The sequence below is a fragment of the Podarcis pityusensis genome, assembly GCF_964106645.2.
Source record: "Podarcis pityusensis genome assembly, chromosome: 6".
Classification (NCBI taxonomy): domain Eukaryota; kingdom Metazoa; phylum Chordata; class Lepidosauria; order Squamata; family Lacertidae; genus Podarcis; species Podarcis pityusensis.
Genome location: NC_138030.1, coordinates 59,504,921 through 59,523,199, shown reverse-complemented (window position 1 = coordinate 59,523,199; position 18,279 = coordinate 59,504,921). Strand labels below are relative to the sequence as shown.

At 44.6% G+C, this 18,279-nt stretch overlaps 1 protein-coding gene and 1 long non-coding RNA gene across 3 annotated transcripts in view; one reads left to right on the top strand and one right to left on the bottom strand.

The window, feature by feature from the left end:
- Nucleotides 1–9,008: 9,008 nt before the first annotated feature.
- LOC308480406 overlaps nucleotides 9,009–18,279 on the bottom strand; it is a 46,859-nt gene continuing 37,588 nt past the window's right edge. For both annotated transcript variants that reach the window (XR_013988076.1, XR_013988077.1), the window contains one exon: nucleotides 9,009–10,380. This is a non-coding gene — a long non-coding RNA (uncharacterized lncRNA). The remainder of the gene's footprint in view (nucleotides 10,381–18,279) is intronic.
- JUN (Jun proto-oncogene, AP-1 transcription factor subunit) lies at nucleotides 12,025–15,477 on the top strand. Its single transcript, XM_081011852.1, has one exon. It carries the CDS (start codon nucleotides 13,122–13,124, stop codon nucleotides 14,067–14,069), a length of 948 nt encoding a protein of 315 aa, XP_080867978.1. The 5' UTR covers nucleotides 12,025–13,121; the 3' UTR covers nucleotides 14,070–15,477.

The window sequence follows — 18,279 nt, the reverse complement described above, 5'->3', positions numbered from 1 at the left end:
TCAACCCAACACCTTGCCCCCTTGGAGTTGGCTCCGATGAATTACTCTGGACATTGCAGGGGGAATGGGTTATTGTCGGTCCTCACGAAGTAGAGGTAGTGATGGCTACCAACTTGGATGGCTTTAAAAGACAAATTCATGGAGGATAAGACTGTGAGGAGATACTAGCCACTATGGCTACTGGAGGCAGTAAGCCTCCAAATACCGTTTTCTGATCATGTCTGTTGCACTGAGGTTCCGCTTGCATCTTTCTCATAGGCATATGGCTGGCCGATGTGCAAACGGGACCTTAGGGCTAGATGGGTCTTTGGCTTCATCCAGCTGGGCTCTTCTTATGCTCTGGTCATGTTTTTCAGAAGAGTCGTCTGTGTTGCAGGGGAAACAGTAACAACGAATTTGTTGCTCGCTTCATCAGAGGCATGGAGTGACACCCTCAGCTGCAAGTACCGAGCAACGAGGTCAGAGGAAAATGAAATGTGACAATCCCAATGTATAGAAGGAATGTATGCAAAGAAAGCATACAGTGTTCCACCGCAGTTGTTATATTAACTCCGCATTACAGTGGTGCCTCGCAAGACGAAATTAACCCGAAATTAATTAGCGGCTTAGCGGCTATTAACGGCTTAGCGGCTTAGCGGCTATTAATGGTTTAGCGGCTTTAAGAAAAAGGAAACAAACTCGCAAGAACTCGCAATACATTTCGTCTTGCGAAGCAAGCCCATAGGGAAATTCGTCTTGCGGAACGACTCAAAAAACGCAAAACCCTTTCGTCTAGCGAGTTTTTCGTCTTGCGAGGCATTCGTCTTGCGGGGCACCACTGTAATAAGTTGAGTGTTTTTATCACTTTTCGCTTCTTTAGAAAAGGGTTGCTATGCTTATTTTGCATGCATTCTAGTCCTAATTGAATTGTCACCATCTGCACTTTTTTACTTTTCCTTTTCCCCTGATCACACTGCTTCCACACCCACGCACACACACCACGGTCTATATACACCGACAACCAAGGATTACACTTCCTGCCTCATTCAGACAAAGTGGACACTAGACCATGAAAGTTTATGCCATAGTAAAGGTGCTTGTAAGGTGCTGCAAACCTTGCGCTTGCTTTACTGGTCATGGGCATTATTCCAATAAGTGACTGCTACTGTCACTCCAACCAAAACTGCAGCACCAGCCGTGTTTATGGGGGCAATTTTAGATTCTCCAGCATCCAGCTTAAAAACCCTGCAAAACTGGTTTGTCTAGAGACACAACAGCCTCTAGCCAAATAATGGAGCATGGCAACAATTCAGTTTCCAGCATGAACCTGTCGACACTGCTGCTCCCAGACACAACAATATTACAACAAGGAGCACAAAAGCAGGCCCTGACAACATCTGGTTCCCAGAAATTTTGTGTGTGTGTGTGTGTGTGTGTGTTTCTCCCCGAAGGCTAGAGGAGAGGGCTGAAATCTGTATACGGCTCTGCGGGGCAACAGTAGATAGCAAATATGGGGCTCAGTCTCTTCATTGATTAAAGGTAAAGGGACCCCTGACCATTAGGTCCAGTCGTGACCGACTCTGTGGTTGCGGTGCTCATCTCGCTTTATTGGCCGAGGGAGCCGGCATACAGCTTCCGGGTCATGTGGCCAGCATGACTACGCTGCTTCTGGCGAACCAGAGCAGGACACGGAAACGCCGTTTACCTTCCCGCCGGAAGGTTATCTACTTGCACTTTGACGTGCTTTCGAACTGCTAGGTTGGCAGGAGATTAATAACCTACGAATCACCATTTCCAGCCCTAGAGCTCAGTGGCTGCCAATCTAAGCTAACATACAAGGTTAACATTGTTTATTATTTTTAATAAGACTATCAAAATCTTTTGAGCAATGAGAGACACATGCTTCTTTCCCTCTTCATTTTATCCTCACTGTGACCCTGCAAGGTAGGGACAGTAACAGGACAAAGGTCACCTAGTAAGCTTCATGATTGACTGGAGGTTTGAACAGTAGCATCTACCAAAACTTGCTCAGTAGCATCCATCATCACACCTGCAGCCCACAAGGCAATTCTTGGTTACTTGCAATTGGCTTGTAGCTTAATTTAAATCAGCTTCCTTGTTTTATAGAAGCTTGGTTGTAAGACTGACTTCAAGAAGGATGTTGTACCATGCAACAAGGGATACCACAAACTTGAACTTATAATCTGCATCAGCAAGGGCCTTAGCTTCAGTTCAGGAAGTATTTCCAGATAAATCGTTTAGGCTTGTGTCATCAAGCATCTCTATTAAAGCATCATATATACTTCCAAGATGATAGCTCAGTGGTTTCAAAGCATCAATGCGACTCTCCCAACTTGTTTCAATCAATGGCTTAACAGTTATGCCTAAGTCTGATACATGGCCAGTGCAAAGAAATAATTATAGACCTGTTGAACCAAACTGAAGAAACCATTTGCTTCCAGACAACATTTAACAGGCATCATTGACTACCAAGTTTAAAAGGTGTGCATTACAGGGCACAAAAAAGTCCTGTGGACTCTCTTTTGCACACTATTTTCTTTGCCTTTCATGTTACTTCCATTATCCTAACCTTGACCATGTAGGTTCTCAATTGGTAATCCCATTTGCTCAAGCCGTTCAAGTAGTTTGTGTTACTGACTGCATTCAGGATGGGGAAACTTTGGCCCTCCCTATGTTCTTCAATGACAGTTCCCATCATCCCTGACCATTGGCCATGCTGGCAGGGTCTAATAGGAGTTGGAATCCAGCATTTGGAGGTCCACAGGTTTATTTCCTGCAGGCAGGGCTGGATTTAGGTTTGATGAGGCACTAAGCTACTGAAGGTAATAGGGCCCTTTATATGTCTAGCTGTCCTTTGTCAACAACAAATTGTTGCTGTTTTTTGTGTCGAGTATATGCTATATGGTAGCATATACCATATCTCAGCACCTACTTCTGTCCTATTATCACAGTACCATCGAGAGTGTCTTAACCTATAGTATATTATCGTGGTATGGGAGCAGCTCTGAAACGGATAAAAAAGCTTTACAGAGAATAATTAAAATTGCCCAGAATGTTATTGGGCTCCAACTACCAACCCTGGATGAGATCTTCACGTCTCGCACTTTGAAGAAGTCACACAATATCCTGAGAGATCCCACCCATCCTGCTCACAACTTCTTTGAACTGTTGCCTTCGGGCAGAAGATATAGGACAATGAAAACACGAACCACACGCCTTCTGAATAGTTTCTATCCAAGAGCTCTGATTGCACTAAATAATGATCTCAGGGCCAGTTGCAAGAAATAGCAAGCAGGGAGTAGGAAGGAATGAGACAGGTTTTTAGGTTATGTTATGCTTTTAATAGGTTATGTTACATTCTGGAGTATGATATGTTTTTATAGATTATGTCTGAATAGGATGAGAGTGTTGGAGATACGTGCAAATGTGTATGTGAACCCGGTCTTTGGGTGGGTGTTTGATTTTCGTTGTTGTGTATACTGTGTATATACGGACAATGACAATAAATTTATCTTATCTCTTATCTTATATGGTAATTTATGGACCTAATAGGTATCTAAAGCCATTTGTACATACATAGGAGCCTACACAACACAAAACACTGTTGCTGTATGTAGGTTTTATTTTATTTGTTTTTTATCTAATACTTTGGAAATGTACATCCAGTGGTTTTTTTCTTTAATTTTTTTTTGCCCCCCCCCAAGAGAGTGGGGCCCTAAGCTATAGCTTGTTTAGTTATACGTAAATCCGGCACAGCCTGCAGGCTTCAACCATGGAACTGGCCTTGTGACTTCCTTGATGATGTCTACCTGAAAACAACTGACAATAAACTGAACACCTGTGCCCTGGACATTTATGCTGGATTGGCTGGCCAAACACCACCCCCACTCCATGCTTAATGTAAGGAATTAGGAAAAGAGAAAACAAAAACCAAACATGTCTTAAAATGGAACAAAGATGAGCCATGCTATTTTCCCCCAGACATTTACCCTTCTCTATGGTTTACCTAGCCTAGGCCAGCCTAAAGCTGAATTAAAGAAGCAATGAAGCGTGGCACCTTACAAATGATGCCCAGATATCTGAATGTTGTACTTTGTTCTTTTTTCAGAATGTTGTCTCCAAGTCACTGTCCTTAAAAATTAGACAGACCATTTTTGGGTGTCTCTTCTTGTACTGCTTAGTTCCACCTTAAATACAGGCAGAGATTTAGGCTGTATCCAGATGCGGAAAGGCAAGTGAAATGGCAATCGACTTCTCACATTATCAAGAGTATTATGCTTTTTCCTATAAGCTGGCTTGCACATAACACAAAGCCAAACCATGACTTAATGTGTTTACATTAAGTGTGAGGGCTCCTGGAAAAGATGGAGGTTCCTGCACTCCTCCCCAGAGTCTCCTGCTTCTAAGCCATGGTTTGGCTTAGCTTGTCTCCTCCATCAAGTTGTAAACTCAAGAACAAAACTTTGCTGCAGGTGGAGTAAAGGAAGAAGACAAACCTTGAGCCCAGGTTGAGCTAAGTCAAACCATGGTTTCACTGACACCAGCAGCAGGACCAGAGCAGGAGCAAAGCTGCCACAATGTCGTCTTTAGGTCAGCATCAGGGCTTTTTTTCAGGGGAAACTCAACAGAACGCAGTTCCAGAACCTCTCAGTTGGGTGTCATTGCTATTCTAAGATAAAGAGGGAGGCATTCATGGTGAGAAAAATAGCACTGCAAAAAGGGCTCCTTATGTACATCCCACTTTTTTTCCTGGATGGAATGCTTGAACTCTGATGGTGACTCTTACTTGCTTGAATGGAAGACAGGAGGGCTGTCTGAGTGAGTGTTGAGTGCTGTGCGCAGGTAAAGCATATGTTATGTACTGAAGTTCTCACCCTGGGCCTGCAGGGGGATACTGTAGATAGTTTTCACTCAGGTCCACATATGCAAATAAGGAATTGAAAGTGACGTTCAGTGACTGGATAGTTATAGAAAGTGGTTACTGTTGCGTTGTAGTGGAGCTCTATATAAGCAGGCTGGCTGATATAGTTCAGTTCAGTTCTGTTCTGGCCTGTGAATAAACAAGAGCTGTTTGAAGAATCGCTGTGTCGTCTGATATGTTCACCCACAACTTAACAGTTTACATTCATTACTCCACTCACGTTTGCCTCTGCCCCTGCCCAACACTGTAATGTTGCTCTCAGAAGGTTGTGCAGCCCTCAGGTTTTGCCACCCCTACTTTAGACCACACACGGACTTATAAATATTCCTGGTTAGTGAAATTACAATATACCCAAAGGGTAGGAAGAAATGTTATCTGCCATTTTCACAATCTTTTGTCGCCAGGTGTAGGGCAGGCTACTGAAACTGTTTTGGCAGGTAACTATAATCCATGTGAGGTAATCCTGAGTGCCCACCTTGAGAACGTGCGTGCTTTTCAGTGTCCGTGTGTCAGCATCAGGTAACGAAGGTATAATCAAGAGATCAGCCAAGTGCAGCACATGATTATAGGTTTCCTGAAGAGCCAGCCAAGTGCAAGTAGGTGGAGAAACCCACTCTGCAGAGGCCCCACCACATTTCCAAGTGAACAATGGCTTTTAAACAATTATATGAGCCCACATTTGAACCTGAAGCTCAGGTGTCAAGCTTCATCTATGTGTGGAGGAGGTGGCAGGTTCAGTCACTGCTGGTTTTTCCAGAAAGAGCTGGGGAAACCCTCTATAGACCCAGCTAAACTAGAAGACTGGGAGCAAGGTTAACTTCCTTTGTTCAGTGAAGTCAAAAGGTTCACAACAATGACAAACAGTTTTGCTTAGGAATCCCTCAGGCTGCAATCTACAACTGCATCCTCTGATCTCACAGAGATTTACTTCCTTCCCTGTTTTTGGCTAGGCACAGTGCTTCCTTCCTGGTTGTCAAGAGTCCTATTGCTCTGACAGCTGCTGCAACAGTATGAGGTGTCAATCTGGACAGGATGCCAAATTCTGTTGAAAAAAAGAATTTAAGCATTCGGGAATCTTTCTGGGCCGCTGGCTAACTAATCTGAAAACTGACAGGATCTTTCACTATTGAACTTTATCTGTTGGTAAACCAGATAAACTTAAAACTTTGCAAGAGGTAAAGCTGATTCTCCATTAGGGAGCACACTAATAAATACAAAATAAAAATCACAATAATAAGACAGCATAATGATAAAATAACAGCCCCCCCCCCCACCGCTTTAACAAGCCTTATATGATTTAATGGCTAAAGACCAGGGTAAATAGGAATGTTTTTGCCTGGTGCCATTTTTTTGTTGATGATTATTGAATTTTACTGTGTCTGGTTTATTTAAACCAACTGTCTTATTGCAATTTTAATGGTATACTGTAATGCTTTTTATATGTTTGCTATTAATGTAAGTCACATTGGGAACACTATGGTCTTCACATACTTGGCAAATAATAATATTTATAAAATTATTATTATTATTTAACTTTTACTTTCCATCTTAAGTAGCATAGAAATTCTTTAGTTTGCTGCAACAGAAACAGAAAGAAAAGCAAAAAAAGACAACAGAAAACAAAACACTTGCTACACATAAATTCTCTTCTGCTTATACAGAATTATTAATGCATTATTATCCTTATATCCTGCCTTTCCTCCAAGGAGCTCCAGGTGGAGCACACACATCTCCCCCTCTGCATTTTATCCTCACCACAACCCTGTAAGGTAGGTTTGGCTGAGAGATGGCAGAAGCGCACTTATTTCACTTCGTATACTAAAAATGGTATATTTGTATATTATGAAGGAATATATGTAGTTTTGTATGCTACCTTTTTATTTCAGTGCTCAGCATTATTATCTCTGTTTAGCATTAAGCTGTTAAATCAGGGTAGCTTATTAGTATTGTCTTAGACAAAGTTATATTGATTTTTTGTAATACTTATTGATATTATGATTTATAATACATTTTTAGGATGGTTATATTTCTTGTTGTTACAAATAAACAGGTGATGGTGGTTGTGTTCTCTACAGAAGGATGCACAGCTGCCCACGCACAGGCTTACTCAGACATGCAAGTGGAGGCCGTCTGCAAAAGACTGAGTTTATGCTCCATTTCAATAAAAAGAATATTTTCTTTAGCATTTGGCAAAAACATACCTAAAGGAATAGATTAATCATGTAGATTTTTATGGTGCTTTTAAAAAATTGAGTTGCATGGCAGCAGGCCACAATTTCTTGATATTTTTGTCTTTAAATTTTACTTTCCTTGAACTACTTTTGTATTATAGCAGGCATAGGCAAACTCAGCCCTACAGCTGTTTGGGGAATACAATTCCCATCATCGCTGACCCCTGGGTCCAGTTAGCTAGGGATGATGGGAGTTGTAGTCCCAAAACATCTGGAGGGCCAAGTTCGCCTATGCCTGCGTTATAGCAAAGGGAACAGAGGGGATCTGCTGAGTGGAAAGCTGAGATTTCCAAGACTTTCCAAAGCCAACACTGCCTGATATTTCAGAACACGATAGCCTTGTACATGACTGCATGCCATATTAGCACATGATCCCATTCATGCCCCACGTCCCATTTTTCAACTTTTGCATGGAAGTAACACCCTTTGATATGCCGAAACAATAGCACAATAATATCAGGTGTGGAGTTGCAACAGAGCCAATTGCCTCATGGTGCTCTGTGGTCCTGGTATTGGGTCAACACTGTTTCAATGAATGCCTTTCTTCAGCTAGCTATTGAAGGGGTGATGATGTGCAAAAGCCACAGGTAGGAGATATGCGGGTACAGAAGGGGCATGATGGAATAGGCCTAAGGGCAGGACTCATATATGCCCTCCTTAAGAGCCACTGTAGAAGAAGCCATGTTGGCCCAAACCTACATGTCTCAAACAGGATAGTACAGATTAGCAGGTCTGCGCCCATATGATGATTGATAGTATTACACCTTAATTGGACATGAATTACTTGGCAGTGTTACCTTTTGCCTACTATAGATTGTCACAGTAGCATGCAAGAGACCAGTACTTTCAACTGACCACATAGCTTCCAAATAATTAAGAGCACAATTAATGGTCTGAAATTTCATCTGCCAAAGGTACAGGCCTACATCTTGTCCTCAGAAGACTTGGAATGACCTGCTTTGGTCACACAGTCAACCCTTAAACTTCACATTTGTATATGAGAGAGGAAATCTCTGTCTCTGTTACATTAAGTGCTTACAAAAGGGAAGCAGTGGGTGGTGAATAAATGGATAGCTTACTCCTGAGGTCCAACAAGCCCAACAGATACCATTTCATTGATGGCAGCATTGTACTGTTAGAAACTGAAGGATCAGTAACCACTTCTGCGTAGTTTGAATCTTAATGTTAACGACGAAGCTGGGGGATGGAAAAAACAACAAATTCATAAAGTTGACGTAACAGAACTTGCAGATGGAGCAAGAAAGTGAACTAATTGCTAGAACAATTGGGCAATTGACTGAGAAAGAGCCTATCCAGGCCTTCACCCAGGTAGACATCCTGAAAAAGTCCAGGTCGCTTTACTCCTGTTCTGTTTCCCATCCACCAAGCCTCCAAGGCAGCTGCTGAGAAAGAACAGCTCTCTTCCTTGTAAGCATGGCTGTGTGGGTTGCCTGCTGAGAAGACAGCAGTCAGAATGCTGTACTTGCACCTCGCATCACTGCTAGGCCCAAGCATGGGCATAACCAGGATTTAAGGGGCGGGGGCAGAACCAAGTTAACAAACTGACTAATTATGTCACACATAAGTATTTTTATTTACTTGCTTGATTTGGGAGGTAGGAGCAGCTGCACCCCCCCCCCTTGCTATACCCATGGGCCCAGGCTAACCATACCATTTCGAAAGGTTTGCAAAGTTGAACTTTTGACTCTTCCTTTACACTTTCCTCCAGTTCCACAGGCTTGGGGCTGTATCCCACAGAACATAAACTTCCGAAAGAAATACTTGCATGTTTGGGGGTAGATGCCTTCAAATGCAAACTAGTCTTTCAAACCTGAGATTTTCTGCCAAACAAATGATGTGTCCTGATGCTTTTATTATAATACTGGGGTTGTTGTTGTATACCACCTTATTTTTTGTATGAAACTGATTTATAAATGTATCCCACTGTAAATGGTTTGCTTTGAGAGCCATTGTTATCTGCGATTGTTGCTGTCATGTTATCGTGGAGGAGCCAAAGGATGTTCACAAATTTATCTGGGCAGCCAAATCTTAGAAGAACAGTCCACAGGGCATTACAATTTACAGTGTTGAAGGCCTTAGGTCAATAAACACCATAGACAGGGGTTGGTTTTGGTCTCTGCATTTTTCTTGAAGCTGTCAAGCGGTGAAAATCATGTCCACTGTCTCACTAGAAGGTCAAAAACCATTTGGGGTTTCAGGATTGAATCTGGGCCCTTCTGCTTACAATGCAGTTGCTCTACCACAGAGCTATGGCACTCTGCGCACCTATGCACACTTCTAGGAGAGTAAACCCCACTGAACACAGTGGAACTTCTTTGCAAGTAAAGATGGATAGGATTGTACTGTGTTGTTATGAACAGCTCCATCCAAGCTGAAGGTAGACTCTGTTTCAGAAATGGGCACTAGTTGCAGATCCTAATTAGTGGGATCTCTTCCAAGCTAAAATGAAAACATTTTCATTTCTCATGGTTGCAGAGAAGTTTCTTAACAATAGTGTGCCACTTAAGCTTTCCAAAACATCAGCTATGAAATAAAGAAGCCTCAAGAATCCAAATCCTATGCACCTTTGCCTAAAAGCTCCTTTGATGCTGATGTAGCTTATGCATAAATTAAGCATCTGTTGGACTGTGAGTACAATCCTATGAACATTTCCTCTGAAGTAAGTGCCACTGCATTTCTTTATTAATATTGTTCAAATGCCACCCAACAACCGTGTTATGTGTGCTGTTCATAAACCAAACACTAAAGTACAACAATAAATTACAGCACCACACAATAAAACCAGTAAACAAACCCCAGCATTAAAAATTCAGCATCTGAGTCAAACACCACAGAGAAATAATCAGAGCCAATTAACCTATAAAAGCAATCTAAAGTTCATCGGAGTCAAAAATTCACAATTTAAAAGCAGGGAAATGGGGAAAGCTGTTCAACAGGACTTGCACCCAAGTAAATGTGTTTGGAGTTGCCTCTGGAGCTTATCGTGGGTTTTGCTTTTGCTTTGTTAACATCTCCGTCATTCTTCGGCTGCTTGCAGAGTATTGAGATTTAAGGCAGCTTCTGACCCTGGGATAGAAAGGGTTAAGCTATGTGGCTCGGTAGCCAAAACTGGCCAGGTGAAGTCACCTTTCATGCGCCGTCACGACTGGGTTGAAGCCGACGCTTCTCTTCCCGCTGTCCCCAGCATTTGAAACTAAGCACACCGATCTGAACCAAAGAGGGAGAAAAATAAAGGAGTGAAGGAAAAATTAGCAGGGATCGCGCAGACAAAGTGTTAACAAGTTCTTGGCGGGAGCTGGCCAAAACATGACGATTTTTGAACGTAAAGGGAGCGGGGCGGAATTGCAAACAAGCCGGAGATTTTTAAGATCTCTCGCAAAGGTCTATTGCACCAGTGGGCTACGAAGGAAGCCTTTTCGGCTGCACGCGAGTTTTCCTTTTTAAAAACAATGTCACTGATTCAAACACACACACACACACACACACACACACACCGGACCGGCCCCGCCTCGAAGGAGACTATCGCGCTCCGAGAGGATCGTAAAGCGGCAAAGCAGACGGCCCGGCGCGGACACAGCTCTGCCCCAAGTACCCACACCCCATCCCGGGAAGTTCGCTAAAGAAAAAGATCCTTCGGGGCAGCGGCGGCAGGTGTGTTAAGGAAGCGAGGTTTTGAGCCCCCTGCCCCCGATCTCCTCCAGCCTAATGTGCGGGCTCAGAAGCAAAGAGGCAGCGAGTTCCACAGGACTACCCCTCTCTCCAGCCGGTGAGCGCAGGACATCCCGATCCCGGCTCAAGCTTCCTCGGAAGGAAGCCGGTGCCAGCGGGATGCGCTTCCAAATAAGTAGGCAGCCTCTCTCTTTCTCTCTCGCCCCCTCCCTCTTGTCCCCTGCCTGGAAGCTCTTAGGCTGCTGGGGAAGGACGCCGGAGGTGGGGGGGGAGAGCCCGGCGAGGCGGAGGAAGGAAAATCACGTGAGAGTCAGCCCATCGCACCTCCTCCCACGGATCCATGTGCCGTGAAACAGCAGCAGCAGCCCCGGAGTCCTCGTTAAAGGACGCGATTGCCGGGCATGGCAGAGGCGGGAGGGATTTCTCAGAAAGCTACTTAGGACAGGACTGAAATCCCATTTAGCCAAGTCCAGTGAAATCAGATGGCATCAAGCCTGGGACAAACTGCCCCTATTTCTCGCGGAAAGAGATAATTAATAAATTATTTTTTAAAATAATTGTATTAATAATTAATATTTTTTTTTTAAAAAATCCTCCCCAGCACTCTGCGTAAAGTTTACCCTTTTGAAACTCTGCGCTTGATGAAAACGATGGATTATTATTATTTCTACCCCATTACCTTTTGCCTAAAGTTGCCCCTTTCGAACTTTGCGCGTGTCGTCCCACCCCTTCTATTTCCCACTTGGTATCACCAGCGCCCCCTCCTCTCACATTTCCCACTTGGTATCTCCAGCCGCGTCCCCCCCCCCCCCTCGATCCGCGCGCGCGTATCTATCACTGCCCGGTTCTTCCAACCCGGCCAGAGCTCTTAAGCGGGTAACCAGATATTCAAAAACAATACGTCAGCCCACAATGCCCTGCACCGGAGCCCAGGCATTACCTCATCCCACAATGCCCCGCGAACCAAAGAAGGGAGAAAAAAAAAGAAAGAGGGCTGGGAAGCTTCTGAAGGGGGTGGGGTGGCCATGGAGATGGGCTGCTCTGCAACAGGCTGGGCCCGGCCGCCCTCCCTCCCCCTCCCCGCGTGAGAGGCGGCTGCAGCCAATGGGAAGGCCCCGGGGTGACATCATGGGCTATTTTTAGTGGGTTACTGCTCGCTGATAAGTGTTGGGCTCCACGCTGGGAAAGAGCTCAGAGTGGGGCTGAGTGCGCGGCAGAGGAGGAGGAGGAGGCGGCGGCTTAAAGCGGCAGCGCGCCCAGCAAAGCGGCACCGGGAAAGACACCCGCGAAAGCGGCAGCGGCAGCAGAGACCGGGCCGGTTGGCGACGCGGAGCGCTCGAGAGACCCTCCCGTTGCTCCCCAAGGGAAGGGCGAGCGGACAGAGCCTCGCTTGGGCTGCGCGGCTGGGATCGCCTGGCTGGGATCTTGTCCGGACGTGTTTGATCGGCCGCCGCCGCCGCCAGCGGAGCGACAGGTTTCCGGAGCCTGGGTCCCCGGAGGAGAGCCGGTCGCGCGGAGTCCGGGGACGCAACTTCTCGCCGCAGCTTGTGGATCGGAGCCCAAAGTGGGGAGCGACCGAAGTTGCAGCAACTTCCCCCCCCCCCCACTGAAAAAGAAAACACTTCGTTCGGGGCGAGTCAGTGACTGAGAGCCACTCCGGTGTTGGTGGGGAAGAGAGACTGGAAAAGGAGGAAAAGCGGAGAGGACGCGAAACAAGTGTGTTTGAAAACTCGCGAACACTCCGGCGCAGCATAGGACCCTCCCACGAGGAGGAGGGAGCCATCGAGGAGTCGCGGGGGGGAAAGGAGGACTTTTCCAAAGTTGTGGGACTCGCGAACCTTCATCCCCCCCCCCTCCAATTCGGAGCGATAAGAAGCCACGTTTTAACTCCTGGGATTCCTTGGCCGGGAGTGGGAATTCCGCACTTCGATAAAGAACTTCAGTGCTCTCTTTTTGGGCGAGTTGTTTTTCTGGAGCTCCGCACTCTTGATGACTGCGCTGAACCTTGTTCTTAGCTGAGGAAGCCTCCGCTTGTCAAATCCAGATCTCCTTTTCGGAGTTTGGGGGCGGAAAACGGGGACAGGCGAGCCAATGACTTGTGGCAAAAAAGCCAGACTTTAATTCATCACCTCTCTGTGTTCTTCTCCTCTCGGAAAAGCTGTTTGAAAAGTTTTTTTTAGAGGGGGGAAAGGGTGGTGTACGCTGTGGCACAGCTTCCTCTCCTTGTTTGTTTGTTTGTTTGTTTGTCCTAAGTAGGACCAACTTGTGGACTGTATTCTATGACTGCAAAGATGGAACCTACATTCTACGATGATGCCATCAATACGACGTTCGTGCAGCCAGAGAGTGGTACTTACGGATATAATAACCCCAAGGTGCTGAAGCAGAACATGACTCTCAACCTGGCTGACCCTTCCAGTAACCTGAAGCCCCACCTGAGGAACAAGAATGCTGATATCCTGACTTCCCCAGATGTGGGCCTTCTCAAGCTGGCCTCTCCTGAACTGGAAAGGCTGATCATCCAGTCTGGCAATGGGCTGATCACCACCACGCCAACCCCAACCCAGTTCCTCTGCCCCAAAAATGTCACCGACGAGCAGGAAGGGTTTGCCGAAGGGTTTGTCAGGGCGCTGGCAGAACTGCACAACCAGAACACCATGCCCCCCAGCGTCACCTCCGCTGCCCAGCCTTCAAACACCGGCATGACCCCCGTCTCTTCCATGGCTGGAAACAACAGCTTCAGTGCCAACTTGCACAGTGAGCCTCCGGTCTACGCCAACCTCAGCAACTTCAACCCCAACGCACTCAACACGGCGCCGAGCTACAATGCCAGCAGCTTGAGCTACCCTCCGCAACATCACCTGAACCCCCAGATGCCTGTGCAGCATCCTCGGCTTCAGGCTCTGAAAGAAGAGCCTCAGACTGTCCCAGAAATGCCCGGGGAGACTCCTCCCCTGTCGCCCATCGACATGGAATCCCAGGAGAGGATCAAGGCTGAGAGGAAGCGCATGAGAAACCGAATTGCGGCCTCCAAGTGCCGGAAAAGGAAGTTGGAGCGCATTGCCAGGTTGGAGGAAAAAGTCAAAACTTTGAAAGCCCAGAACTCAGAGCTGGCATCCACTGCCAATATGCTGCGAGAGCAGGTTGCACAGCTGAAGCAGAAGGTCATGAATCACGTCAACAGTGGGTGCCAGCTAATGCTCACACAGCAGTTGCAGACTTTTTGAAGAGACTGGAAAGTAACTTGTGTGATGGGGCAAAACTAAGCAAAAAAAAAGAAGGAAGTTGGGAGGTGGAAAGCTTCACTTGGGGGGCGGGCGGGAAGAAAAGTCTGAAAGGCATTGATTCCGGAGAGTGCCCCCCTCTTCCCCCAAAGCATGCGTGGAGAGAGACTGGTGTGCCTTTTGGTTTGAGGTGGTGGCAAACCAGTTGACAGTCCAGCTCCGCAAGAGGGCTGTTCTAGTCAGACGAGGCATGAAGAAGCCTTGTGTTACCGTTTTCTTTTAACATTGACCAAGACCTGCATGGACCTAACATTCAACGATCATTCAGTATTAAAGGTTAAACTGCAGTAGACACTGTAGATTTGCTTTCTCTAGTACTCCTTAAAAAAAAAAAAATGGGGAGGGAGTTTGTGGGAGGCTAACAGAAGCTGAACTATACTGCCTGCCTTCAAGTCGAGTTGTGTATGTACATATATATTTTTTATTTTATGACAGCTGATTAATGTCAATAAAACTACTTCATGACTTTGTAAGTTATTTTTATGTTCATTTGGGTTCTGCCCAGTATTGTTTGTAAATAAGAGATTTTTTTTAGCAATCTTCTGAGTTTTTTCCATTTGTAATAAAGTATATAATTTTTTAAATGTTTTTTTTTTTGTTCTGAACAAGAAATGCATAAAGGGTTGGTATGTTTTCTTTAAAAAAAACAATAAGTCACCCACTTTCTTTGATTAGTACCATTAAGACAGGCATATACAGAATGAACTTGTGGTTAGATGTTAAACTCGTTAACTAGTGCTGTAAAGGGGGGAGGGGGAAGCCCAACACTTCTGAAACAGTGCAAACCTGTCCATGCCTACTCAGAAGTAAGTCCCATTGAGTCCAGTGGGACTTGTTCTCAGAGCTATATCCATAACAGGATTGCAGCTTTAGCAAGAACAAAAAATGTCTTTTGGCATTCCTGATTTTAAGGTGCCATAAGACTGTTTCTTCTATCCTCTATTCAGTTAATAGAGGGCACATAATAGAGGGCACATAAATGACCCCCTGTGTTGGAAAGAAACATAGATCCTGCCTGTTTGATCAATTGAACTTGCAGTCTGTATGGTCTACAAGGAACTAGTGACATAGTTTTAAAAACTAACTGAAGTAAAATAGGATGGGCAAGAGTAGAGTTCTGTTGCATCCACTGCTCTGCACCATGAGTTATCAAATGTAACTGGTCATTCCCAATTTATGTGTCCAAGTTAAGCAAATATTCTTTGCCTGAAGACAAGGAAAAGTTTTCAAAAAGGGAACGTTCATCTGGCAATTTGTCACCTTCATGTTTTTGTTACCTAAAAGAGTCTCTGTTCATGAGTATTTATTGCTATGCCTGTTGTCCAATAAAGTCATTCTATTACTCTTTCAACAGATTTGAATTCCTTTTCCTGCTTATGACTTTGTTTCACCAGAAAGGGGGGGTGGGGATGCAACTTAAACTGGTTGGTGTGTTTTGAAACTTGAGCCATAAAATGCACTTGCATTTTGGGCAGAAAGACATTAAGATTATTGCTCTTTTGTTTTTCAATAGAAGATCTTCATATGCAGCAAAAAGAGGACTAATGTGATCCTCAGTCTGCTGAAATGAATGAGACTTACTTTTGAACATATATGCCTAAGAATGTATCTTAAGGTTGCTATCCTATGATCGAACTGTGTTTTAACTTAGTGGGATTTACTTCTGAGTGAACACATTTAGGTCAGGCTGCACGTCCCAGTTGTTTCTCCGGGGAATACAAAGAATAGTGTCCTCTAGCTAGGTTTATTTGGAAGCAAGTCCCACCCAAGTTGCAGTCCTATGGAAACTTGCTAGAGAGCAAGGGTTTTCAAACTTGGAGCTTGTTTCTAAGTAAACATGTTTAGGTACATGAAGTCTGTTCAACAAGACACTTGAGTAATGCACAGGTTCAGTGTAATTCTAAAGACATTTATTTGGAAGGCAGTCCCATTTATTACAATGGGGCATCCTATGTAGTAAACATGGGATTGCAATCTTAAAATGCACCTTTATGCACAATTACTTAATAGTACCACTAAATGTGATAGGACTTCTCCAAGTAACCATAAGATTGGGCTGTCAAAAATATTTAGCTGAGACCAAGTGTTACTGCATTTTTTGGGACTTAGAAAACTCAAAAGGCAAAATGTTTTCTTAGGTTCTTCAGATTTCCAAGAGAACCTTTACCTCGGCTGAGGAGAACATCCCTTGCATGCAATAGGTTCTGTATTAAATCTCAGCATAAGCCTAGTGAACAAGATCTCTTGTCTGAAATGACCACATGCAAGGTCTATCTAGCTCTCTATTGCTATAAGGCAGTTTCCTATATTCCTAACTTTCCTCAATATTGACCTGTGTAACTTACACTTTCAAAATTCTAAAGCTATTTTTGAATTCAATTACTTTTGATCTTATTAAACCCCCCCACCCCTCTTTAAAACTCAAGACATTAGCAGGTAAGAGGTATTGGTCCATTAAAACATAATTCCAGTAGTGCCAGAGACTGAGTCTTGGGAGTTAACCGATTCTTGACTACTGAAGAAAAGAAGCAGGTTATGTCTGTCTGATGAATGGAACCAACCAGGCCTGTATTAGAGTTGCAACCTTTTTTTGTTTTTTAGAAGGTGGGGACAAGATTTGTTTGATTTTACTTCCTGACAAACAGAAGTTCAATGGGTGTAGCTCTTCCTTGAAAGTAGGAATATATCCTTGCATGTCCGTCAGCTGTTCAGTGTATAGAAGGTCCTTAAGAACAAAAGGTGACAACTCTAGCTGAAACAATATGGCAAAAATCGAAATTATTTTCTTTAAAAAGTTTCCTCAGTGAATCACAACTCACAAGGGGTTCACTTACAAATAAATAATGTTTACCTCAAACCTACTAGTGGGATAGGAGAGCTGGAAAAAACCAACATCATCTGGCAACAAATGCACCTCTTTGGTTTCAGATAGTACATCGGTGGACAAGTCTAAAAAGCCCAGGACGCAAGTTTTCATGGCCTTCTAGTGGCTATGATGGCTCATTTACCAGAAGTGATGTATTTAGCATTAACTCGATGTGTATATTCGATTCTGACCAACTAAGCCTCTTAGAGCAAAACATACAACAGGAGGCTTAGTTTGGTCAGAATTGAGTTTATACTTCCAGAGTTAATGCTAAATACATTACTTCTGGTAAACGAGCCATCATAGCCACTAGAAGGCTATGAAAACTTGTGTCCCAGGCTTTTTAGACTCTACCCATATACTATCCAAAACCCAAGGAGTGCATTGGTTGCTAGATGTAAAATCTATTTGCATTATTTTCAGCTCTCTAACCCCACCAAAGGGACGCGGGTGGCACTGTGGTCAAAACCAGAGCCTAGGGCTTGCTGATCAGAAGGTCGGCGGTTCAAATCCCCACGAAGGGGTGAGCTCCCGTTGCTCGGTCCCTGCTCCTGCCAACCTAGCAGTTCAAAAGCACATCAAAGTGCAAGTAGATAAATAGGTACCGCTCTGGCAGGAAGGTAAACGGCGTTTCCGTGCACTGCTCTGGTTCGCCAGAAGCTACTTAGTCATGCTGGTCACATGACCCAGAAAGCTGTCTGTGGACAAACGCCGGCTCCCTCGGCCAGTAAAGCGAGATGAGCGCCAGAACCCCAGGGTCGTCCGCAACTGGACCTAACAGTCAGGGGTCCCTTTACCTTTATCCCCACTATAATTCTGTAATGCCTTCAGCATTGGGATGAGGGGGAGAGCAAATCAACTTTGTTATTTCATATAGGCTTCACCCGCTGGATTTCTGCCTGTTGTGCAACTGCTAGAAAAGAAGCTTGCTGCCAAAGTTCTGAAGAGTTCGAAGCTATTTTCCTCCAACTCTTAGGAGCCCAGTGCCCCTAAGTGGAATAATGAAGCAATAATGTTTTGGGGTGGGTGGGTTTGATCTTGTTCAGATTCTATATTCTGCCATCCTTGCATGAAATAGAATATTTTAATAGTGGATACAGACTTTCTGTTTCCAACTCGTACATACTGGCAGGTATAATGTTGGGGCGTATTATTTGCTTACTGCTAAGTAGATGTATACGTTTGTATCAATAGTTACCAAACAAAGAGTTACTGGGAGGATCACAGACTGCTTTGCTGAGTGTACATACTGCTGACATAGGCAACCCGGAAGGTAGATGATTTTGA